Source organism: Rattus rattus, chromosome 5 (assembly GCF_011064425.1).
Source record: "Rattus rattus isolate New Zealand chromosome 5, Rrattus_CSIRO_v1, whole genome shotgun sequence".
NCBI classification, from domain to species: Eukaryota; Metazoa; Chordata; class Mammalia; order Rodentia; family Muridae; genus Rattus; species Rattus rattus.
In genome coordinates, this window is record NC_046158.1 from 5,272,173 (window position 1) to 5,297,389 (window position 25,217).

The 25,217-nt window shown below is 54.6% G+C and overlaps 2 protein-coding genes across 12 annotated transcripts in view; one reads left to right on the plus strand and one right to left on the minus strand.

Moving 5' to 3' along the window:
* Positions 1-327: 327 nt before the first annotated feature.
* Sh3glb2 (SH3 domain containing GRB2 like, endophilin B2) lies at positions 328-14,772 on the plus strand. Of its 11 annotated transcripts, XM_032902858.1 has the most exons (14): positions 328-457; positions 4,127-4,268; positions 4,849-4,977; positions 8,914-9,047; positions 9,222-9,314; positions 10,408-10,419; positions 11,044-11,106; positions 12,005-12,154; positions 12,530-12,553; positions 12,915-13,004; positions 13,163-13,263; positions 13,542-13,556; positions 13,676-13,916; positions 14,156-14,772. In XM_032902858.1, exons 1-14 carry the CDS (start codon positions 395-397, stop codon positions 14,261-14,263), a joined length of 1,365 nt encoding a protein of 454 aa, XP_032758749.1. In that variant the 5' UTR covers positions 328-394; the 3' UTR covers positions 14,264-14,772. The 11 variants fall into 11 exon arrangements, with proteins under 11 accessions (XP_032758749.1, XP_032758751.1, XP_032758752.1 ...); XM_032902860.1 differs by lacking the exon at positions 13,542-13,556; XM_032902861.1 differs by lacking the exon at positions 12,005-12,154.
* A 588-nt stretch (positions 14,773-15,360) lies between these two features.
* Positions 15,361-25,217, minus strand: part of Nup188 (nucleoporin 188) — a 56,747-nt gene continuing 46,890 nt past the window's right edge. Inside the window, exons 31-44 of the mRNA XM_032902870.1 lie at positions 22,453-22,530; positions 22,134-22,219; positions 21,773-21,918; positions 21,355-21,536; positions 19,236-19,436; positions 19,018-19,110; positions 18,201-18,359; positions 17,818-17,955; positions 17,243-17,317; positions 16,921-17,160; positions 16,659-16,790; positions 16,255-16,328; positions 16,017-16,146; positions 15,361-15,904 (exon numbers count right to left, since the gene is read on the minus strand). Of these exons, the coding sequence (XP_032758761.1) occupies positions 15,728-15,904; positions 16,017-16,146; positions 16,255-16,328; positions 16,659-16,790; positions 16,921-17,160; positions 17,243-17,317; positions 17,818-17,955; positions 18,201-18,359; positions 19,018-19,110; positions 19,236-19,436; positions 21,355-21,536; positions 21,773-21,918; positions 22,134-22,219; positions 22,453-22,530 (1,911 nt within the window). The 3' untranslated portion in view covers positions 15,361-15,727. The remainder of the gene's footprint in view (positions 15,905-16,016; positions 16,147-16,254; positions 16,329-16,658; positions 16,791-16,920; positions 17,161-17,242; positions 17,318-17,817; positions 17,956-18,200; positions 18,360-19,017; positions 19,111-19,235; positions 19,437-21,354; positions 21,537-21,772; positions 21,919-22,133; positions 22,220-22,452; positions 22,531-25,217) is intronic.

Genomic DNA, 25,217 nt, shown 5'->3' on the forward strand with positions numbered 1-25,217 from the left:
GTAAATAAATATCTTTTAAAAAACCCAAAAATTTGCACAAAGAATTACCAAGGTAATCAATAATATATTGTTAAGGTGCGTCTGCAGAGACCTGGAGGGAGCATGGAAACTTTCAGTAAAATGTTCATTAGAGCTGCTGTGGCCAGCGGCCAGCAGGGGGCAGCAGCGCTCCCAGCAGAGCGCCGCTCCGCCCCGCCTGGCCTCGTCTGGCCCCGCCCCTCCTGGCCCCCGCCCCTCCTGGCCCCGCCCCGCGCTGGGCTAGTCTGCTGACGCGCGCGCGCAGAGGGCGGGCGCAGGCAGCAGGTGGGCGGGGTGCGGGCAGGGAGCGCGAGGCGGGGCGGGGGGCTGCCGGCTACACTGGGGCCGGCGCGGCGGCCCTGCGTACGGGCGCGCCATGGACTTCAACATGAAGAAGCTGGCGTCGGACGCGGGCATCTTCTTCACTCGGGCGGTGCAGGTGAGGCCTGGCGCGACGCCGCGCACGGTCCCCGGATGTGGAGCGCGCCCGGGCACCCTGCAGCAGGAGCCCCTTCCCTGCAGCAGCGGCTGTGCGCTCTGGGGCTAGCTCCGGCCCCTGCTCCCCTGTCCCTGAGCTGCCCAGGGGAGCTCCCAGCGAGGTCAGCTGCACCTCCCTGATGGCCCGAGACCCATGGAGGCTTGGACTCCGGTGCCTGGGCGCCTGGCAGTGCCCGTTTGTACTGACAGGTTTTGCCCACTCTCCTGGTGCCTGCACAGCCCGGGAGATGAATGACCATTGGGTGGTTGGTACCTCCCTGCACTAGTTTCCCTTCCTTCCCGCCCCCGCCCCAGGCCAGGCTGGGAGGCTGAGGGCCACACAAAAAGTATCTCAATACCTTTTGCGGGCCTCAGTTTCCATACCCGTGCAATGGGCAGGTTGGTGCTATGGTTCCTTCCATCCAGTCCCTTTCACACGCTTGGATATTAAGGCCGGAAGCCAGGAGTTATTTCCTTTCTGCTCTGCGGGAGGCCTGTTTCCTTTTACTTCCAGGCCTAAAGGATGTCAGAAGGCTAGGATCTGGCAGGGTGCCCTCTTTGGATTCTGTCCAGGCCCATAATGCTGATATTGGAGCAAGTCCTAAACATTTGGTATAAGAAAGAGAAACTGAGGCCAATTAATGTCTCAGTGAATTGCTGGAGTCAGGATGTGGATGTTAATGCTTCTCATGACCTTGGGGAGCAGGAGAGCTTTACCTTAGGGCCTCTGTTTCTCACTCTGAGAAATGGGATGAATGGCTTTCTTTCCCGGGTTGACTGAAAATGCAGCCACTGAGGTTAAATGCACCTGTGCAGCGTGTGACCTTGGACAAGTCACCTTAGCCTTACCCTGCCCTTGTGTAAGGCAGGTGTGAGGCTGAGGTTGGAGGCCTTGTTTGCTCCAAGGGTTGGTGTGGGATCCCTGGGATTTCTGCACCCCTGGGCTAAGCCATCTCAGTACCCCAGGAATAAGTTCTGTATGTTGCCCTTGCTGACCTGCTGGGCACAGTCCCCTCCCCTCAGAGGCCCATGTGGTCATGTTTACTAGAAAGCACAGGGTTCCCAGGAGACTTAGTGTCCCAGTGAGGATTGCCATTTCTGTTCCCAGTTCTAAGCCTGGTGGGCAACCCCAGCACTAGAGAGGATGCCAGGACCTCAGAGCCTCTGTCTCTTGCAAGAGGGGGAAAGCCTGTCCCAGTGTTGGCATGGCAACCATACTATCTCACACATCTGGGAAGAACCTGATCTGCTGGTTTCCTGCCACTGTTGGGTCCTGCCATCTGACCTGGCCAGGCCCACAGACAGGGCTCAGAGGCGGTGCTGGCATAGGGCTTCCAGCCTCTCTCGGCCTGATGGAGGCCGGCACACGGGTCACACTTGAGCTGCAGCCAGGGCCCAGGCTGGGGTGGAGGAGGGAGCTGGGAGTGTTATAAATAGAGGCTTTCTGTGCTCCACACACCCACCCTCCTGCTGATGCCATCTTGCTGGAAACTGCCTCGGACTGTTCCAGGCATCATCCCCTTCCCCTTTGAAGAGAAGGAACCACGTAGCAGAGGCGGCAGGCACCTGTAGTGTGACCCAGTGAGGTGTCTGCCATGGGAGGCATCAGGAAAGATGGAGGTGTTCTTTATTACCAGGGCGTGACAGCTCCTGTGGACGAGTGTCCTGGAGCCAGGCACCAAGCCGTGCAAGCACACATCCCCTGTGTGGACCAGCGACAGTTTCAAGAGATCCACCTCACGAATCCAAAAGGGAGCAAGGCCTCCCCAACTTGAAACCTAAGGACAAAATCTCATCTTCGAGAGTGATTTTTCAGGGTGGCCTCCTCACAAAGGGCCCCAGAGTTGTGTCTGAACCCTCAGCCTGAATCTGGGAAGCAGGTGCCAGTGGCTAAGGGGCCTCCTCAGAGCAGGGAGGCAGGGAAGCCTACCGCACAGCACAGAGTAGTATGAATTCCATGCTGTGGGTGTGTTCGGGGAGCCGCCCCGCTGAGGATCTCAGGCTTCGTCCTCGTCCAAGTAGCAATAGTGAGCTGGTAGCAATGGGTGACGGTGGAAGCCCGGGGCTCAGGAAGGCCCAGGAGGCATGGGAATTTGTACGTCTGGCAGCCCCCTCAACCCCCAGTGATGCCGCTGGGAGACTTTATAGTGAAGACACTAACAGTACCCCTGGGCTGGGTGTGGCCCAGCAGGAGTCTTCTGCTCTTGGAAATTTGAGGCCCTAGGTTCCATCCCCAGTGTTTCCAAAAAGAAAACTGTTAATTAAGCCCATACTATTTGCTGGCTGGATATTCTGTGAGGTGGGTGTTTGCCACTTTCCAGGGAGAAGCTGCTGCCTCTCTGGGCCTTTTCCTCAGCTGGAAAGTGAGACTAACAGCAGCCTCTAGAGGGCTGGGAGGGGCTGGGACCTGGGGACCTGCTAGGGTTTGGACCCCTGTAGAGTTAGGACCACATGGACAAGGGTAGGAACCGTGAAGATAGGGAGAGGCTGAGCTGCACAGGGAGCTGAGGGGGGAGGTCTTAGAGCAGGGAACAGCCCAAGGCCTGCTACATAATTGATGACTGTCGAGAGACCTGGTGGCTCCTTGGCTGGCCTCTGGATGATTCATCACAGGCCATGGCTCTGAAGAGCCTCCTGCCCCCTAGACCCTGACTGCAGCACTGCCTTTCTCTTGGCCTCAGTGGTTATATCTGTATAATGGGAAACTTGACCCGGATACTGCAGAGGGTGTCCCGGGCTGTACAACACAGTCCTTCTCTTAAACCTGTAGCAGATTTTACCTTTTGCTGCTGGACGGTGACCTGGGACAAGCCACCTGTCTGGAAAAAAGCCTTTCTGTTCCTGGCTTTTCTACATTAGATGGCCAGGACTTGCACCAGTTTCCGATTCTTCCTAGGTGGCCCACACGGCTGCAGCCAGCTCTGATGGAGGACCCATGTGACCTGCCAGGTCCTGGGTACACTCAGCAGCTGGCTCTGGTGGGCTGGCCATGTTCTCTGTTTGTTTGCCACACCCAGAGGCCAAACATTTGGCTAGCCTCCCTCCCCACGCTCCCTACACACACTGCGCGCCAGTCAGCTCCCCAGCGGCAGCCTCGTGCATTCACACTGGGCACAGGCTCAACTGCCGGCCCCCTCATGTCTAACCCACATCTTTCTGTCTTATCTTCTAGAGTCTGTGAGAAGCATTTTTTTACTATCTGTTTTAAGGGGAAACTGGAGGCAAAGCCCTTTCTCAGTGCCACCCAGTTCAAGGAGTAGAACCAAGGCATGAATAGAGACTCTTTAACCTAGAACCTAGATTCTTTCTGGTCTCTGTCCTGGCCCCTCCTCCCCAAAGTCCCTAGCTGTCTGTGGAATCCCACAGTGACACAGACCCTTGCTCTGGGCCCCACCTGTTCCCTGAAGAATTGTACCAAGTTCTCTCCCTCAGCCCCGTGGCCATTTCCTCAGGGCTCACCCTCACTGGGAGCATACATGCTTTTGTGGAGAGAGGGCCAGGGATGCTATGTGGTTTCCAAGATCCTCAATCCTGACTTACCCATCCCCTCACCCTAGAAAAAGGCAACCAAGACCCAGGGTGAGTCGTGAAGGGTTTTGACCCTAGGACTTCTCTTCTACTTCCTCTCCAGTTCACAGAAGAGAAGTTTGGCCAAGCTGAGAAGACTGAACTTGATGCCCACTTTGAAAACCTCCTAGCTCGGGCAGACAGCACCAAGAACTGGACGGAGCGGATCCTGAGGCAGACTGAGGTGCTGCTGCAGCCCAATCCCAGTGAGTGGGTGTGGGGTAGAGGCAGGTGGGCACCCGTCAGGCTCAGGACCACAGGCACAGGGCTCCGGGATGCTCTCTGGACTAGAGAAAAGGCCAGGCTGGCAAGAGGAGCTGAAAGGCTAAAATGAAGCACCCATGGGGAAAGATGCGTGCAAACTACAAGTGCGAGCCCGGGCTCTGGGCCAAGGTGGGAAAGGACTTGACCAAAGTCATACAGAGTCAGCTGCCTGCCAGACAAACTGGAGGAGTGAAGGCAACCTGTATGTCACCTGTAAACCTGCAGTGTCCCTAAGTGTCCAGAGAGTCCTGTTCAGATGTGTGTTACACACTGTAAATCCTGTTCAAATGGGGAGACATGGAGGTGCTGACTTCGGTGCTGTGACGCTTCGAGCTGTTATTTTGGACCTTGGCGTCCATCTGGGTCTCACAGGGTGGATGGGGATGTAAGGGTCTGGACGTGTTCAGGATGGATGCTGGGGGTGGGGGTGGGGCTGCCCAGGGTGTGCTTTCTGCCTGGCTTCATCTTCGTCTTTGGCTTAGACCAGAGAGCCCTGTGATTTAGGCTGCTGTCTCCCTACAGGTGCTCGAGTGGAGGAGTTCCTGTATGAGAAGCTGGACAGAAAGGTTCCCTCAAGAGTCACCAATGGGGAGCTGCTGGCTCAGTACATGGCAGAGGCAGCCAGCGAACTGGGCCCCAACACTCCCTATGGTGAGCAGACCTCAGAGCCAGGAGCCAGATTGTGGGGCACTGTCTCTGACTTTTGAAGTTCCACCTCCCTCCCTCCCCTCTCCTCTTTTTTTACTTTGGACTGGGTTTTGCTATTTAGGGCTGACCTTAAATCCCAGAGCTCCACAGGGCTTTGATTGAGGGTGGCAGCCGTCAGGCCAACTTTCTGCTGTTTACAATTCTGCAGATAACCTGAGTTTATTAAATGTAAGATCTTCCGTGGGTGTAGAAGAGAAAGAATGGATCCTACCTTAACCAGTTTAGATGTATGTGTGAGCTGTGGTATGTGTGGTGAGTGTGTGTGTGTGGTGCATGTGCATGTGTGGGATCCAGTGTGTGTGTATGTTGTATGTATGTATGTGTGTTGTTTCTGTGGTGCTAGAATTGGAATCCCGGGTCCTGTGGATCTTGGCAAGCACTTTACCCCTGAGCTGCAGCCCAGCCAGCCCTAGGTCGCGTGTATGCACGTAGGTGCTTGTATATGCATGCATGTAAAGGCCAGAGGTCCAACCTTGGGCATCTTCCCTCTCACTAAGACTTGGTGTTTACTCTCTGGCTAGACTATGGCTGTCCGGCCAGCAAGCCTCTGGATCCACCTTGTCCCTACTTGTGGGACACTGAGATTCCAATCACATGTCACTGTACCTGCCATCCGTGTGTTCTGGGGATCGACTCAGGTCCTCATGCTGTGTACAGTGCACCTACCTGGCAGAGCAGCTCCCCAGGCCTGACAAGGGCTTCTCCATAGGACCTTCTGTACCCTGCGACCTAACTTTTATAAGTACCGCGTGCCAACCGATCGTGCCACTGGAGCGTGCTTGCAACCTAACTTTTAAGAAGAGGATTTATTCTTCTGTGCGTGTGCGTTCTGCCTACACCACTGGTGTGCCTGGTGCCCAGGGAGGCTAGAAGAGGGAGTCGGTTCCAAGCTGTGTGAACTTGCCAGCATGAGTGCTGGAACCTGTACCTTGGTCCTGTGCAGGAGCAGCCAGTGACCCTGGCTCCAGCTCATAATTCGTTTGCTGTTATCTAGAGGATATGAGTCACAATGAGTCATGCTGTCTCTCCTCCTTCATTTCTGAATTTTATTCAACTATTCCTTATAACTTTTTAATATATAATTTATTTAATGTATATGAGTACACTATAGCTATCTTCAGACACACAGAAGAGGGCATCAGATCCCATTACAGATGGTTGTGAGCCACCATGTGGTTGCTGGGAATTGAACTCAGGACCTCTGGAAGAGCAGTCAGTGCTCTTAACTGCCGAGCTGTCTCTCCAGTCCTCAACTATACCTTATATACCATAAAATGTACTACACACACACACACACACACACACACACACACACACACACACACACACACACACTCACTCCAGTGAAGAATTTAGAGCTGTACAAACATCTCAACCGCATCCAAAAGTCTCCCAGTAGGTAGTCCATCCTGGTTCCCAGCTCAGACTACCAATACCATGTTTTTGTTGGTTTTCCATTGTTTCAGCTCGTCTCTAACCTTTTGAGAAATGGCGTTGATCTTCAGTCTAGAGTTTAAAACTCTGGACTTTTTTCATGGGCTACACCCGTGATTCTCAACCTTCCTTTTTTAAATTTACATTTCAAATGTTATTCCCTATCCCGGTTTCTCCTCTAGAAACCCTCTGTCTCCCCCTGCTTCTACGAAAGTGCTCCCCCACCCACCCACTTCCCTGGCATTCCCCTACACTGGGGCATCAAGCCTTGACAGGACCAAGGGCCTCTCCTCCCTTTGATGCCTGACAAGGCCATCCTCCGCCACATATGCGGCTGGAGCCATGGGTCTGTCACTGTGCGCTCTTGGGACGGTGGTTTAGCTGGGAGCAGATTCCCAAGCTTCCTAACACCAAGACCCTTTAATACAGTTTCGAATGTTGTGCTGACCCCTAACCGTAAAGTTACTTCATAACTGTAGTTGTGCCACCGCTATGATCCTAATGTAAATCCCCGTGGTGTTCTCTCATGGTCTTAGGTGACCCCTGTGAAGGGGTCCTTCGACCCTGGGGCTCAGCCCACAAGTTGAGAACCTCTGGCTTGGCATATGACCCATGAGGGGATTGGTCTGTGTCTACATTACGTGTTACTGGGTAAATCATTGTTCAGGAAAGTTGGCCGCTGACGGTGTGCTCTTGCTGATGGCCTCACGTGGTTATTGAGAAAGAACGGGCCTTTCCGGCGGTTTGCTGCGCTGACTTTTCTCATACGGTTTGTGGGTGTGAGGTGTGGCCTGTGAGGTCCTTACCCTTGCCTTCCTGGCGGGTTGCTGTGCTTGTGCATGTGCGTGTGAGTGTGCATGCTTGTGAAGGCCAGAAGTCAGATGTGCAGGTCTTCCTCTGCCACTCTCTCGCTTAGCCTGTAGCTCATTCCTTCTGCTGCTCTTGGTAGCCAGCCTCCTGTCTCCGCTGCCGTCTGTCGTGAGGTTGTAGATGCATGCCATTGCACTGAGTGCTATGTAGGTGCTGGGGATCTGAATTCAAGTCTGAGTTCACTGAGTGACACCCCCGCCATGATCCCCATGAACCACCACTGTAGCTAGCACGGGATAAGCCTGTGTTCTCACCCCTCGGGAGACTGAGTGTGGAAAGCATCCATCTCAAATACTAAGGTGGGAACGCTCTCCTTGCCTCCAGTTCAGCTCTGCCTGAGGTCCATTTTGTCTGACACCCGTTTGGCTACTTAGCTTTCTAGTGCCTGCCACCATTGTGTAGTATCCTTTTCTGTTCTTCTCCATCTGTTTATATCAGTATAGATAATGTTTAGTTTTTAATAAATCTTTTTTTAATTTATTTAATACACACACACACACACACACACACACACACTGTAGCTGTCTTCAGACACACCAGCAGAGGGCATCAGATCCCATTACAGATGGTTGTGAGCCACCATGTGGTTGCTGGGATTTGAACTCAGGACCTCTGGAAGAGCAGGACCACTGGGCCATTTCTCCAGCCCCTGTTTTTTTTTTTTTTTTTTAATATCCATTTTGATAGTCATTACCTTTTTATTGGTGTCCTTATCAGTTCATTTAATGTAATTATTGGTGTGTTAGATTTACAAAAGTCTTCCCCCGCCCTCTACCCCCCTTGGAGACAGAACCTTACTGATTTGCCCAGAATGGCCTCTAACTCTGGGTCATGCAGCCTCAGCCTTGAAGTTGATGAGATTAGAGGCCTGCCCACCACTCCCAGCTTGCTCCTGGTTTCAAGGCAAGGGAGCCATGCCTGGGTCAGTACATGTTAGTGGTCAGCCAGTATTGGTCAGAGGTTGTTCTTAAACGTCTTCATCCCCTGAGACTTTCCCGGGAAGTGAGCGTGTGTGAATTGGGAAACTCACTCGTCTAAAGGTTGAGCAGTTTACAGCGAGCTTTTGCCTCGTAGGGGCGAGGCTTCCTATGCAGCTGGTGGTGGGAAGTGGCTGGCGTGCTTTCCAGCCTGCCTCAGACGTACCACAAGTGTGCTTGCCGAGAGGTCTCCAAGATGCCTCAGACCTTTCTGGATTGTGTTCAGTTCTGGCAGGGTGGCTCTCCTCCCACCAGGCAGGTCTCCTGCTTGATATCTTTGATAGCTGTGTTCAGTTAGTGTGACTTTTGGGGGATACTCGAACTCCTTTTTCTCAATCCGGAACTCCCCAGTCTTCTGTTTGCTCTTAGACACCAGGCCTCATGCCCTGCCTTCTAGGCAAGGCTCCACCCCAGCCACACCCCAGCCAGCAGCCCCTGACCATTCTTTTTGGGCCGCTGAGCTTCGTGTTAGATGTCCAGCAGGTCTGCCTGTCTCAGATTGGCAACTCTGTAGGTTGCCTGTGTTCGCTGGTCAGCCCTGTTGGGGGCAGAGTGGCTTGTGCTTTGCCCCTCCCTCACCCTATGACTCTCTTCCCAGGGAAGACACTGATGAAGGTGTCAGAAGCTGAAAAGCGTCTGGGAGCCGCAGAACGGGACTTCATTCACACTGCCTCCCTCAGCTTCCTCACACCCTTGCGCAACTTCCTGGAAGGGGACTGGAAAACGATTTCGGTGAGGAGTCTGGGGTCACTCCTCTGAACTCTGTAGGTTTTCATCCCAGGCAGGGAACCCCGACCTCCTCAGAGGTGGCTCCTGCAAACTGAGTGGCCAAGAATGACTGTCCATTTCTGGGTCTCAGTTTGCCAGGGGTCTGGCCCCATCCCACTGTCCCTGTCGCCCCTGCAGAAGGAGAGGCGGCTCCTGCAGAACCGGCGCCTTGACTTGGATGCCTGCAAAGCCCGGCTAAAGAAGGCCAAGGCGGCAGAAGCCAAAGCCACGGTAAGTGCCCCTGTCCCCTCCTTGCTCCCAGGCTGTTGGGGAGTCCAGGGATGGGGTCCGTGGGGACCTGGTGTTTGGCATGCTCTTCCTCCTTGGCTGGGGCTAGACTGTGCTGACTGGTCAGGTCATGGTGTCTGTCCCCACCCCAGGGAACCCTGGTGGCTCCAGGACAGAATGTATGAGGTGGGCAGACTCACAGTGCCTGTACCTGGGCTGGGTACCCTGCTGGCCTCTAAGAACTGGGATGGAATGCTCGCTTGCCTTTCCTGCCTCCGTGGATGCTCAGCCTGGCCCTGCCCGGATATGGCTCCCTTACTAACTGTCCACCTGCTGCTTGAACATGGGTACAAAGTGCCCCATGGTTAGGCTGCGGAGAGCACTAGAGCTGGCCAGACCCCAGAGCCCATGCAGGGACTGTCTCAGGAGCAGGGCCTGGGCCATCCTGCTCCTCTTTCAAGCCCAGCCTGCTCAAGCAGGATGGGACAGGCTAAGCTGATTTATTGAGCTAGGCCGTAAGTGCTGAGCATTGTTTTGCTATGCAGACCGCTCAAGGGTGTAAGGGACCTAACAGCCACCACAGGTCCTGAGAAGGAAATCCCTAGGCCTAGGGTATGTTAGGGAGATTCTGCTTCTCAGCCTCTCAATTAAAGGGAGAGCTAGACCAGGGAGCCTGCTGGGCCCCACAGCTTGGTCAGTGTGCTCTCCGGGGCTGCACTGCCTCTGGTGAGAGCCATAGCCGGGTCCCAGGCTACCGGTGTGCATGGTCCCTATGAAGAGAATGACCTGTGATTCCTGGGATTACTTGTCAATCACCTGTGCACAACAGCCCCAATCCCTGTCACTTCTGCCTTTCCTTAGTCACTGCAGGGTAACTGCTTTCCCACTTTGGGTCCAGAGGGCCTTGGGCCTGTGAGTCATGTGAGGCATGAGCAGTGTCCTAGGGCCTGCTCACCCTGGGCTCCTCAGGGTGGCCTGTGTCTTTCTAGTTCTATAGCCGCCTTACGCCGGTCCGGCTGCACCTGCTTCCCTGCTGCGGACTTACTAACTCTCTGTTTTTGTTCCTTTCCGTCCTGCTTTGGGTAACTTGGCTCAGTGTGAGGGAGATGTGAGTATACCAGTCCCATGTGCTGTGCTGCTTCTGGTTCGCCCACCCTGCCCGAGGGCCCAGGTGCTGCGGCCAGCCCAGGGCATGTCTTCAGGCTTTTGCAATTGGCTGACCTCCATGCAGAGCCTCTGGTCTGTGGGGATGCAGGCATTGGCCTGGGAGGCAGCTTCTTGCAAATGTTAAAAGCCTGCCTGTCACTCTGTCCATCCATGCATCCATCTATCCACTCTTGTGGGGAGGGATCTGGCCCCGGTGGAGGAGCCACAAACAATGTGGTGAAGTTCTGAGCTGGAGGAAGCCATGGTGGGGAGGGCCGTGGATCTGTTGGGACTCCTTGTGTGCCTAAGACCCGGAAGAAGGGCAGGCCTAGCCTGTGGGTTACTTGGGCTCCTCACACATCTGCCCATTGAGTCTTTAGTTCCGACCCAGTGGACCCCTAAGCCTGTCTCATCTCCATCGGGCTGGAGTGGGCAGAGGGTCCGTGTTGTATCTGTCTTTCTTCTTGTCCCAGGGGCCAGGGTTCCTTGCATCTCCTTATAGGAGACCCTGGGGCCACCTCCAGGCCTCAACATTGGTCCTGGCCCAGGGTGACCCCTCTCCCCCATGAACTCTGTTCCCCGCCAGACGGTGCCTGACTTTCAGGAGACTAGACCTCGTAATTACATTCTCTCGGCCAGCGCCTCCGCGGTAAGCAACCCTTCCATCATGCCTTGCCCCACCCTGGCCTCCTTGGCCCACAGCTCCTGCCACTGGCTCTGCCAGCTCAGGCCTGGAAGACAGCAGGTGAGGCAAAGGGCCTGCTCATGTTGCAGGTTATCCCGAGAGGCTGAGGGGCAGCTCAGGGAAACAACTCCATGTGGCCCAGTTTGATCCAGCAGGCAGGCTGAGCTGGCTTCTCCATAGGCAAGGTAGAAGATTCTTTGGCCAGCTGTAGAGAACCCCTTCATGTCCTTAGGACAGCACACAGTACCACCTCTAGGGAAGCTGAGGGACTTTCCATCCCATGCTTTCTTCCACAAAGGTATACCACTCCAGCCTCCTGGTGGGTCTGGGGGACCCCTGGGGTAAGAGGAGGCCGCCTGCATCTGGCGTCCTGTCTCGGATTCCTAGACAACTGGTTGCCTTAGCACCGTGGTAGGTTGCAAGCTAGATGGCCTGGGAAGCTACTGGAAAGCAGGTTGGAGGCAGGACGGAGGTAGGCAGGCTAGGCTGGCACAGTAGCCTGGTGTGAGTCGGTGTATACTGACTGTAGGGGCTAGGCCAGCCACACATCTCTCTCCCCGTGCCCTGGGTGAAACTCCTGCACGGGCCATCCGCCCTCTGCTCCTGTTCTGAGCATGCCACTGTATGATTTGTGCTGTCATTCCATGGCTGGCAACTGTGTTTGAGATGTCAATGCTCAGGCCCGTTATATAGCCCTCCAACGTGGCACCTAACCGTGGTGTCCCCACTGTGGGCTGTGCATTCTGCTGGCCCAGGTCAGCAGTCCATGTGTCAGAGTGTTGCCCTAGGCCAGATTTCCACACGTGACCATAAATTGGGTCTCCTAAGTCATGGTGGGGGGAGGGGGGCTTCTCTTCCCTAGACTCTGGATGACACTTCCCGCTCCCCTCCCTGGGCCGAGTGGAAGGAGAAACATCCCGGAGGGTGGAGGCTGCCCTGTTTTTTTCTTTTGCCACTGACCCCCAGTGTGACTCTGGCCCGAGGCTGCCTTTCCCTGCCGGAGGACAGAAAGGTTCAGTGACTGGCCCAGGGTCACTTGTCCTGTCCTGCCTCCGAGCAGGAGTCAGGGTGGGGTGGGGACATTCGGTCTCTAAGACCCACTTAGAGTTGGGGGTGGCTGTAGGAAAATAGAAGCAAGACGTCCAGTCGGCTGGCCCTGCATGCAGCATGCTGAGTGGGATGTGTACCCCCTGCCTGCCCCTACACCAAACCTTGTTCCAGCCTCAGCTCCTGGTCGGCTGGGCTGGGTTGTGCAGGAGGGTGGGCGGAGGTTGGGTCCCTGGGAGCTGGGGCAGGCACAGGCTCAGGCGTTTGGCTGTCCCTGCTCCTCCACTGACCAGTGCCCACTTTGCCTTCCTTGCTGCCCGTGCTGTTCTGGTCCCCACAGCTTTGGAACGATGAGGTAGACAAGGTGAGTTGGGGCTTAGGGGACTTGGGGATAAGCGCTAAGTCAAGGACAGGGAGGGACCCAGACATGACTGCTGCTGTAGATGGGGAGTCTTTCGCTTTCGATTGTGCCTCACACTCTCTGGGGTACTGGTCCGGGATACTAAACCCCCCTCTGGGAAATGATTGTTCCACAGAACGTTAGTTCCCATAGCAGCATCTCCTGATAGACTCTACCCTGGCAGGTTGGGGAGGGTCTGTCACTGCACCTAGCCACAGCTTCCAAAAGGGCTCGGACATCCCTGGGTGTCAGCTGTAGGTGCAAAGCCAGGCGTTTAGAGCCAGGCCTCTGTTCCTGGAGGACGGTGACATTGTTTCCCCTGCAGGCTGAGCAGGAGCTTCGAGCGGCCCAGACCGAGTTTGACCGGCAGGCAGAAGTTACTCGTCTCCTGCTGGAGGGGATCAGCAGTGCCCATGTGAGTCCTACATTCGAGTTCTGCTGGCAGAGGCCACAGAGCCAGCCCAGACCGGGCATCCCATCCCCAGCCAGTGGTGTCTGGAGCATGGTCTGTCAGAGCACGGATGGGGACAGGCTCTGCTAAGGCCAGAGGTTAGATGGAGACCTTCCTTCCAGGTGAACCACCTTCGCTGCCTCCATGAGTTCGTCAAGTCTCAGACCACCTACTATGCACAGTGCTACCGCCACATGCTGGATCTGCAGAAACAGCTAGGCAGGTGTGGCTGGACCCAGGTCTCTGAGGCCCCCTAGCTCCCAGACCCAGTGAGTGGCCCAATGCTTCTGGCCAAGGGCCTTCTCTTCTGAGCTCAGAAACCCCACTGATACACGAGGTTGAACTGGAGGCTCTGCCTAGAACCCCACCTGGGTACCTCGTGTGGTGAGCCCTCAGGGACCAGAGTCCCCAGGGGCTAATGCAGCGGAGGGAGGTGGGCAGGGACAAGCAGGTGGGACTATCTCAGCTTCCTTTATTCTGTTTTTCCCCTTGTGCTGCCAGCTCCCAGGGTGCCATGTAAGTTATTGAGGGTTGGGCCTCCTTGTGTGTAAAATGGGCCAGTGTCTCTGGTCCGTCTTGTAGAGCATGTGGGGCTCACAGGTTAGCACTGGCTGCTGAGACACCCTTATCTCTAGATTTCCAGGCACCTTCGTGGGCACCACAGAGCCTGCCTCCCCACCCCTGAGCAGCACCTCACCCACCACCACTGCGGCCACCATGCCTGTGGTACCTACTGGGGCTGGCTTGGCCCCTCCAGAAGAGGCAGCACTGTGCCTGGAGGAGGTGGCTCCCCCAGCCAGTGGGACTCGAAAGGCCCGGGTGCTCTACGACTATGAGGCAGCTGACAGCAGTGAGCTGGCCCTGCTGGCTGATGAGGTTGGTATAGGGTCCTGAGGGGCAGATGAGCTGGACAGACCTGCACAACTCTGGTCATTCTCGTGGAGGCCCTGGACCCTGGGGAGGAGCTGTGGGAGTTGGGGAAAGTGACTACCGGTCTGAAGAAGCAGTCCCTAACCTCCATGGCCCAGTACAGCCCCGAGTGACAACTCTCATAGGGAGGTAGCAGCATTGCCCAGCTTAGTCGTCTATGGCTTAAGTGTCTTCTCTCCCAACAGCTCATCACTGTCTACAGCCTGCCGGGCATGGACCCCGACTGGCTCATTGGTGAGAGAGGCAACAAGAAGGGCAAGGTTCCTGTCACCTACCTGGAACTTCTCAGCTAAGCAGCCCCTTCCCAGGCTCTGCCACTTAGTTGTCTGCTGGTGACAGAGCTGCTTAGGATAAGGGACCTAACCCCTTCTGGCTGTGCCCGTCACTCAGCTATTAAGGACCCCACAAGACAGAATGGCTCCAGGCCCCTCTGCTAGCCCTGCTTCTGACCTGCAACCCTGCACACCCCAGGCTTCCCAGCTCCCTTGAGGCCGCGGGTCACAACATTTGACACCACCACGGGCCCAGGATATGCTGGGGATGTGCTCTTGGCATGAGAGGAACATCTGCCTTCCAGCTGAGGAAGGTTGAGGGTTCAGCAGCAAACAGGCAGGGCTGGGACAGTGTGGCAGGAGACCAGAAGGGTCAGCCAGAGCAGCAGCACCAAGTGCTGCCTCCCCACCACCCTCACGGCTCTGGCTGGGTGCAGTGGCCACAGCCAGCATTCCCTCAGTTTCTAGCTGACATTCTTCTGCCTGTCTGCTTGCTCTCTGGCAAATAAACCCTCCTTTGTGTGCAAATAGCCTGGGCTCTTGTCAGGGTCAGAGTCCAGCGGCCGCCCTGAGAGTGATGGACGTAAGACTTCATTGGTCTCTTGGAAAGGTTGTGTGGAGCCATGGCACTAGCCACCCCGACAGCAGAGCGGAGGAAGTCCTCATGGCGCCCCAGTGTCTCACACATGCAGTTACACAACACTCTGTGCCTAAAGAAAACATCTGTCCCTAAACCTGGATCCATGGGACTATAGTGGCTTGCCTGTCAGGGAGCAAGGAAACTGAGAGGGATAAGAGATCATCTACCTCTTCAAGATACTACAGTTTGCAAGTGGCAGGCAGGGAGCCCCACACAGCCTGCTTCTAGGAGCATCCCGTGTGGGCATGCTTTATTTTAGATGGCCCCAGTGGGCATGCTGGGGCTTCACGGTGGGAAAAACTGTATACACTGACAGACCTAGTCTCTCCTGTGTGCCTGTCCTGAGAGTCTGCTCAGGACTAGATGGGCAGGTACTGGTAAGTCAGCCATCAACAGGAATCCTGCCATCTCCAGCCACCCCTTATCCCCAACATCTGGGGCTTCTGAAAGTCGTCGCACAACAGACTCTAAAGGCCCAGTCTATAAACAGCACTTTTAATATTTGTATAAATAGACCACAGTATTATCAAAAAAACTGCAAGAATAGATCATGGAAAACCCTCACTCACACAGGTCTCTCCTGTGCTGTGGCACCCTGGGCCTCCCTGGCTGGTGAAGTGCCACGGGAACGCTCAGAGGACGGGGCCACCTTAGGGTGCTGTCAGTCTGAGCACCCAGACCCTTTGTCCCCTGCCCGTGCTGTTGACCTCTTCAGCTATATAAAAATAATGTCAGCGGGCGGGCAGGAGGAGGACGAAGGGAGTGGCTTGCTCAGTGGCAGCAGCCTCTGCCCAGGCTGCAGTGCAGGCTGGGAGGGAGCAGCAAGTAGACGGCCCTCCTTTGCCCTATCTCTGCACGTGCCGGACAAAGGCTTGCACAAGTTGGATCAGAGGCTCCTGAGACTCTGGGCTAGCTTTGGATAGAGAGGTGGCTTTGCCCTGTGGTGAGGGCAGGACTCCAGCAGCAGGGGAGCTGGGGGCTCCCCTTCTGAAGTAACGTGAGAGGCTGGAAAGCAATGTGCTCTGCAAGAAAAGCATCAGATTAATGAGATCCCGGGCCACTGTTCCTGACCCCAAATGACAAGACAGGTGGCATCCAAACAGCCTTCCCCGCTGGCCAGCCCCACATCCATACCAGCTCTGAGCTCAGCTCCTGCTTCATCCGCTGCTTGTCCCGGGGGTGCACAGCCGGGTCCCTGAGGTAGCGTACTGCTTGGGAGATGAGCAGATAGAAGCAGTTCTCCATGGTGAACATCAGGAGGGACCTGGAGCGGCAGGTATGGGTAATGTTGCGAAGGTGTTGACAAACATGGCGGAGCCACAGACGGAAGAACCACAGCCCACACTGCCCAGGCCTCAACACTCGGCCTTACTTTAATGTCCGGGTCCCTTCTGCTTGTGTGCTGAGGCCCACCGCCTGGGTGAGGGATTCCTTTTTCTTGTCCAGCTAGAGGAAGCAATATAAGAATCAAGTTGGCAGTAAGAGTGACCGGTTAGGGGGTTGGGGATTTAGCTCAGTGGTAGAGCGCTTGCCTAGGAAGCGCAAGGCCCTGGGTTCGATCCCCAGCTCCGAAAAAAAGAACCAAAAAGAAAAAAAAATCTAAAAAGAGTGACCAGTTAGAGAACTTGTACTTAACAGTCTTACACACCAGTTATCCCTCTGGTACTCATGGGAACTCCTAGCCCCTGAAGGAAGAGGCCTAGGCCAGAGGCTGGATGTGTTCCATAGTTCCAAAACAAGTGGAAAGTTGTGTGGGGGCCTACCTCGCCAGCTTACCTCTCCAAGCATGTTGAGGGCCACGTTCACTGTGGCCAAGAGGGTTCCGAAGGAGGGGGCTACTTCAGAGTCAAAAGTGGGAGTGGTGAAACTCAGGGCAAATAGGAAGTTGTACTCAGCAAGATCCAGGGACTGGAAGACAAAAAACAGCACTCTGGAACTTGCCGGGGGCTCTCCAAGGCACAGCATAGTAGACTGCAGAGCCCAGGTTCAAGGCTGGTTGTGGAAACCTAAGCATTTGTTTTGAGGTGGCAACCAATACCTGGTCCAGGAGGATCTGGCAGACATCCGGAGTGAAGTGGCGCAGGGCTGCCAGGGTCCTGCTGAGAATCTTGAGAAGGCCATACTGGACTGTGTGTAAGGCTCGCTGTTCTGAGGCCTCAGTGTCAGCAATAGGCTGCTTGGAGGAGCAGCCAGATGGGGTAGCCAGAACGGTGGTGGTGGTGGGTGGCCGATGAACTCGGGGAGTGACAGCCGAAGGGAGGCCATCGCCATTTTTGTTCTGAGAAGAGTCAAGAAATGAAGGTTAAGTCGTGGGAGACCAAGGGTGGTGCTGGCAGTGGTGACGGCTGGGGGCCTTTTACCTGTAGGTAGTGCTGCAGCATCTTGCGACTGTGTAGGAGGGAAGTGCAGGCCTGGCACAAGTAACCCAGGTTCACCTGGGACACAGGAGGGACAGAAAAAACTCATGGAGGCCACCCTATGAACACATGTCCCCCTGCGATGCCAGCACGTCTCCCCTCTCACTGACTGATGCTCTAACCAGCAGGGCTCAGGCCTGGAGTGCTTCCCTGCACTGCTGGCATATGACAGTCCTCAGACATCAGCCAGGTGGGGATCACTACTGTTTCCACACTGAAGAGGGACAGAGGTGACGGGACTGGCCAAGGTCATAGAGACAGTAGCCATGGCCACAGCCCTAAAGCCTGTGGGCTCCTCCAGCTTCAGGCCTTCTCTTGAGGGTTCTGAACCTAAGTCTACCTCCCTCAGCCCAAGTTCTCGTCCAGTCTCACTGCACTGTGGAGGAAGATCTAACCTAAGTAAGCAGCCCCAAGCAAGAAGCCCACGTTCAGAGACAGCCTACAGTTCCCTGAGGACGTCACTGCCTCCCTGCCCCTCATCTCCCCACACCCTCCAAGAAGCCGTGTTCGAGGCCCACCTGAACGTCACGCATGAGCTGAGGCAGGTGGAAGTGCCACTCCTTCCTGAAGTGGGACAGTTGGAGGATGAAGCCCACGGTGTGATCTGCCTCCTCCAGGCAGGCTAGACTCTGTACTGTCCTCACGGCATTGAGACACTGTGAGCACAGGACAGCAGAGAATGCTCAGGGACCTGCACACCATGTCCACCTACCTATAAAGATTAGGGCCTGGGCCCACACATGCTTAGGGGCTGGCATTACAATGAAGGCTTCCCCTTGGTCAGGTGACTCAAGTCAGATTTCTTGAGATACCTCAAAGATAAGGGAATGGATAGCCCAAGTCCCACGCCATCTGCCAATGGCTTTGAGTATCACTTTCTGTGAGGTAGGCAGCCCCTCACCTGCAAGGTCCGCTCCTGATGGACACCCACAAAGTCTAGGGCCTCAGTCAGGAAATTGTAGCGTAGAGTCTTGAGCAACCGCTCCATCAAGGACATGGACAGGCGGTAGACTCCTGGCCAGGACGGGGCATCCAGGGACTTTCGAGAGGTGCTGGGTGTCTATGGCAAATGGCAGAAAGACTCAGGATGGCTGCGACAGGAACGCACTCAGAGCAGCAGAGCCTCTTTGTGGCCCAGTTGCTGGAAAGAAAAGTCTCTTCGAGTGGACACTTGCCACTAGGTATGAGGAGAGCTAGGAGGGGCAAGGCTACCAGACTCAGCAAGAGCACCAGGTTCCAAACCCAGTCCGCCATTAGTCAGACTGTCCACTGGCCATACCCCTGCCCTCCTCTGGCCCTCTACATGTTCCTGCTAAATGGAGAGAGGTTCAGCTAGATGAAGACTTAACAGGCACGGCGTGTCCAATAAGAGGTGCTGTGCGATGGTTCCCAACTAAGACACACCTGCCGGCCCTCAGGCTTGGGGAAGAGAAGACATGATGGATGCAAGTACAAACTGCCTTCTGAGGGGATGACAAGCGTCCAGGCTAACAGCCTGGCCCTGGTGGCACTGATGTTGTTTGGATCAGACTGGAGCCAGACCCATGCTAAGCACACAGTCAGGAGCTTTCTGGCAGCTACATTCCTCTCATTAGCCATGAGTCAAGGGCAGGAAGCCCAATGCCACCAGGGAACTGGGATGAAACGAGGAAGAACAGCAAGGTGGGCACCCTGTCACCTGAGAGCTACAGGAGGCCAGGGCCTGGGCACGCACTCACCTGTCCTGTGCCATTGCTGCTCAGCTGGTATACACTCAAGAGGGGCAAGCAGATGCTCTGCGTGATGCCAGCTCCAGCCACTGCTGTGGCTCCCTAGCAGAAAATCCCATCATTAGATGGAGCCCGAGAAGGTTTGCCAAGGACAGGAAGAGATCTGAATCAAACCATGGGGACCACTGAGCACAAGCAGAGTCTTTCCACCCGAGGCAGCCTCCTACCTGCTGGGTGCGAGCCAGGGTGAGGAGCAGATGCAGCGCAGCCTCAGTAAAATGCAGGTTCTGCTTCATGCGGAGGCTCACCTCCAGGGTGGTGAGCAGCGTGGGCAGAATGGGGAGCCTTCGGGTCACCTGCAGCCACGAGTCCCCATCCTCATCCACCTCACAGAGCTCCTTAGCCAGATGCAGTCCCAGGACACATACCTGCGGGTAGTCAGGGTAGACTGGGAAAGGTGGAAAGGCAGTAGCAGGAGGGGAGAGGAGAGTGCTGGGCCTGGCCTCCCTGGCCAGGGCTCCTCTCAGGAGTGTGACTGGGCCACTGGGCTTCTTGTCCGTGCAGCTGTGCTATCTCTTCAGGCAGGCATGGCAAGTCCACCCCACTCTACACTGGCAGTCTGAGGGGCCTCCATCTGCAACCTTAGGCTCTATTCAAACACCAGCGTTTTATACCCCTTTGCTTGTTTGTGTGTCAGAGACAAGATTTCTGTGTGTACTCCTCACTGTGCAGAACTCGCTCTGTAGACAAGGCCTGCCTCAAACTCAGCCTCCTGAATGCTGGGATTAAAGGGGTGTGTCACCATAGCCTGTTACATGCTAATTTTAAAAATAATTTATTATTTGAGAATTTCATATCCATTTTGGTTATATTTATCCCACCAACTTCTCTCAGACCCACCTCCACCTCTCTACCCACCTGACTTACTTTCTTAATCTTGGAATGTTAGTACACGCCTTAATCTCAGCTCGGGGAGGAAGAGGCAGTCAGATTTCTGTTTGGGGCCAACCTGGTCTACAAAAGTGTGGCCCAGACCAGCCAAGGCTACATAGTCAGACCCTGTCCAAAACAAAACAAAAAAAACTACCAGCAAGAAACACAGTGAGTCCATTGTGTTGCTGGACCCTGGAGCACAGTCCACTGAGCAGGGGTCACACCCTTAAAGAAACGGCCCCTTTCCTCAGGAGCCACAGTTGGCAATAGTAACACAGCTAGGGGTGGAGCTCTGATCAGCAAATAGAACCAGAACAGAACCTCCCCGTGACATATAACTATCTCTAACTCCAGTTCCGGAGCATGTACTGTGCGCGTGCGTGCGTGCGTGCGTGCGTGCGTGCGTGCGTGCGTGCGTGTGTGTACACTAACACATATGCAGACAAAACACATGTTAGTACATGCTATCCATGCCTAAGGACTGGAGTTTGGTACTAGTAGCCACATAACAAGGCAGGAGCTCTCCATAGCCTGCATCTCCAGCTTTGATGCATGCCAACACTCAGTAGACTTCCTAGGTTTTAGTCTGCCTGAGAACCATGAGCCCCTGGCTCAGGAGAGACTCTACTTCAAGAATAATACACACTTAGTTGTGACTACTGCCCATACCAAGGCACTAAGACTCCGCAGCATCAGCACACTTCCGGTTTCCCTCTAATAGTACCTGCTTTCACACCATGTAAAACATACCTGAAATTCTCTTGAGAACTAGTGGTACACACCTGTAACTCTAGCACTCAGGAGGCTGAGGCAGGAAGTTAAGAGGCTAGCCTGGGCTACAAAGTAGGACTCTACCTCAAAAAAAAAAAAAAAAAAGCTGGTAGTGACCAAATAACCTAGCGGTCGTGATACCCAGTTTAAAACCATGGTTCTGGGCAGGCGTGGTCGAGTGTGCCTTTAATCCCGGCTTTTGGGCGGAGGAGACAGAGGCAAGAGGACAAAGGGCAGCAGACCTCTGTAGGTTGTAGGTCAGCCTGGCCCATAAAGCAAGTCCCAGGAAGCCAGGGCTGTTATGGAGAAACCGTCTTCAGTCCTGCCCCCACCAAAGGAAAGACTGTTCCACACTGTATCCGTTACCTCTTCCTGAGTCCTGAGGTGAAGGAGCCTGTGTCTGCCCTCTAAAGCAGCCCCCCTGGCCCACCCCGCCCTCACTTTACTTTGCTCACACCAGCCGGGGCTTACACAGAAGATGCTGACCTGAAACCGCTCACACTCCTCCTGGTCCAATCTCCCTGGCCCACGATGCCCGCCTGATAATGCTGACAGGGCTGGGAGCCACGCCTCTCCAAGTGCTTCCCTCAAAGCCCTGAGCCCCCGGGGCTCTGGGTTCCCCATGTTCCCACCTTCCCTCACCCCGTCACGCTGGTCCTTGTGCCGGGGCCGAGGGCAGTCATCTGTTTCCATGCTGTCTTTGTCTTCGGCAGCACTGCCCGATGCCAGGCTGTGGCGGGTCTGGTCAAAGAGTGCAATCACCTCTTCCTGGAGGGTCTCGCAGACATTCAGCACCAGCTGGGAGTACTGGGGGATTTCGCTTACTGCAGAACAGACGGGAAGGGTGCTGGCACACAAGGCAGGCCATTCTGACCGCACACCAAGGCTTTCTTCCTAGGCAGGGGCTGGAAAGGCAGTTGTGTACCAAGAGGAAGGGCGCCACACTACTGGGAGGGGAAGGGATGGTGGGAAAGAAAGTATCCTGGGGTAGAAATCCCAACACTGCAGTCTCAAGTCTCACAGCAAGTGCGTGTGGCCCGTGTTAGGCGCTGGCGCTCACCTCGAAGCTCCTTCATCTGTAAAACTGTGATGAATGCAGAGAACACCTTGGCCTTGGTCTTTTCCATGAGCTGCTGGTCTGCCTGGAGCACCCCTTCCAGGACCTCTGTCAAGGGCCCAAGGATTTTATCCACAGCACCCAGCTCTCTGAAAGAACAAGGCAGAGGAGCATGCTCACTCACTGTCCCCTGCCCCTCAGAAGCCACAAGCAGTTCCTCTCACTGCAGTCTGCTGAGTTGCTCCATTCCCTGTAAAGTATACAAGCCCCCTTGTCCCCTCCTGGAAAGGAAGGGTTGTCAGGAAGGGTGGGCAGGCAGTGCTGGGGCAGATGGAGCCTCAGGTCACCTCTCGGGTGCACTCACCTCTTCCACTGCCGCAGGAGGATGAGCAGCAGAGTGCACATCATGGAGCCCAGCCGGAGGCAGTTCACTGATGTTGCCACAAGGAGCTGAAGAGAGGAACAGCAGAGAGTCAGGAGTCTGGCTGCTTAGAAGCAGACATCGCTGCAAAGATACAGAGTATCTCTGGCCCGTGCCCTCCTTGCCTAAGGCTGGCCTCTCACAAGTGCAAGGTGCTGGGCACCTCCTCACTACCTCCCAGGCCATTTGAGCCCTGACCGACCACCGGATCGTGAGTTCGCTCTGTGACCTCAGGGGAAGGGAGACTCTCAGGGATACTTACTAATGCTTTGGTCCCGTCAAGCACATCAAGAAAAAGCTGGCGCCGCACTGCCACGTCAGTCAAGTGCATGATGTCTGCCTGCAATGGGTGGGATGATTATGTTCAGGGACAGACTTTAGGAGCCAAGAAATGAAGGCCTTCATGAGGCCATTTCCAATTGGAATGTCATCAGGGCCCTGATGAGAATGAAGCTTCAAGCCTTGCAGTTTTTTGGCTCCCCTGACATCTGCTCAGAATCAAGCCCACACTGGCCTCCTCCGCAGAATTACAAACATCCTCCCTGTACAGGCTCGGCACTCTTCACAGGTTCCCAAGGCTCAGAAAGGTCACCTGCCTTATGACCTGCAGCCCCACCAGTGCTCACTGTAGCGCAACCCTCCCCACAACCTCCCTCTCTTCGGTTGTTTGAAACTGGTCTCACCAAGTTATGTCGCCGTCCCTAACTCATGTTCCTCTGTGCCTCAGCTGCCCCGTTAGCATGTGCCCACTACAGCTGGCTCTTCAGTTTCTGTACGGACCGAGTGCTTTCTCCTCCTGCACTTGACACCTGCAATTTCATCTGCCTAGACTTCTTGCCTGACAGGCTCTCTGCTTGAGGCTGCTTCATACACTACTTCAGAGGCCACCATGACTACTCTTACACAAGTAGTACAATCTCATGTTACATTTTCATCTGTAAATTTATAACTAAGTCCTCATCTCTCTTTCCTTCTTAACATATAGTGTCTCTATGTAGCCCTGGTGGTCCAATAACTGACTTTGTAGACTAGGCTGGTCTCAAACTCAAAGATCCACCTGCCTCTGCCACTGGAGTGCCAGGATTAAAGGCATGCACCACCATCGCTCAGCACCCCTCCCCCCATGCTTTCATACATTACGTCACAACAAAAGCCCCTCCCCCCAACTCCTCTGAGTCCTCCTCCCCCCTTCTTCTCCATTTCCATTAAAAAAAGAGCAGGCCTCCCTCCCAGGCATATCAATTAGCACAGCATAACAAGTTGCTTTAAGACTAATTAGAAACTCTCCTATCAAGACTGGATAAGGCAACTGAGGCACCAGGAAAAAGATCCCAAGCAGGGAGCTGAGTCTCTGTGAGGCTCTAGGAGCAGAGTTAGCTGATTCTGCAGGTGGGCCATCTTTCTCCTGCTGTCCTCACCATGTGACCAGGCCTTCCCTGCCTACTACCGCTTATCCTGTAGCGATAATTCTGGAGTTTTGATTTCTTTAAACAAACAGAAATGTTTAAGAATGTGCTTTTGTCTTACTCCCAGGTGTGGGATATGGGGCTACTTCAGAGGGTCCACAGCCCCTGACTACGATTTGCCTTGTAGTCTGGCAGGGGTAAGGTTTGACAACTGCAGATAGTTTCTGCAGTTGTGTGGGACACTGGGAATCCTGGGGACTTTTCAGAGGGCATATAAATGCTACAGTCCCATAGGTGGGTTGTTGGGTAGTCGTGTGTAAAGAAGAAACAACAAGAAGAAATCAGATATTCTACGGCAAAGATCAAACTTGCCCCCAGGAACTTGTATGCCTCTAATCAGCAGGAAGTAGTCTAATGATAATGCTGCCTCCTGTCTGACCCCTGACTTTTTATTCAGGGATCTCTTTCCTGTCTATCCTTTCCTCTCTCCTATCTAGTGTTACAGGGTTGGAAGGGTAGAAGAAAAGGGGAGGAGAAGCAGCCAAAGTCCAGCTATAATATCTCTGGTGCCTGCAGGTACGGAACAAATATTTTAGTAGTCATGGCAGGGAGGGAAGGAGGGAGGGAGGGAGGAGGGAGGAGGAGGGAGGAGGGAATTAAGGTTCATCAGGTCAGTTTCCAGAAGGCAGAGAACAGAGGTACAACTTAAGAACTGCTTTTTGCTTGAACTCCTTTTCTTCCCCTAGAGAAGGGGCTCACTGTTTAGCTCTAGCTGTCCTGGAACTCACTCTGTAGACCAGGCTAGCCTGAACTTTCGAGATTCACCTGCCTGCATAGTAGTACTGGGATTAAGGCTGTGCACCGCCCCAGGCTACTGTTGTATTCTAAAGGCAGCAACATGGACATTCCCCTATCAGGCAGGCAAGCCTTGCAGTGGTCTGCAGGCTCGGGGGTCTAAAGGCAGACTGCATGCTGGAGAACAAGTCAGACAGATGGGCAAGGTTTTTGGAATGAGGAGACCCATGCCAAGGTCCAATTGTAATTAAGTAAGATAAGGTCCAGATGCCCTGAGGAAGAACAGTTCAACACCACATGCTATAGCAAAACAAACAGTGCCAAACCGAAAGATGCCAAGAATGGTGCAAACTCTTCCCAAACACCAGCTTTCTCTCTATGCTCACTGGTAAGGAAGGCACTTGCTGCACAAGCCTGATGGCCGGGGTTCATATAAAGGTGGGACTGACCCCCAAATCTGTTTCCGACCTCCACACATGTGCATACACTAATAATAAGTAAAAAATTTTAAGACTCACTATACAGTGAAGAGGCAATGGCCTTCGTCCTTTTCCTAGAACCAACGGAAAAACACAGCACTCTTAAGAGATCTGGGCCTACCGCAGCTGCAGCCTCAGATGAATCAGACACCTACAGCATCCAGAAGGCCCAGCCCCAGGGGCAGAGGTGCTCCCTAGACCTATCCTTCAGGCTATCTGACGGGTTTGGAACTGCTTCTGTGTCCTGTCCCCAAGCCTGCCCGTCCTCATCTCTTGGCGTACAGTGTCAGGTTTGCTATCCTAGGAGCTGCCCGAGCTAGGCAGCTCAGCATCACCGCTTCCCACTG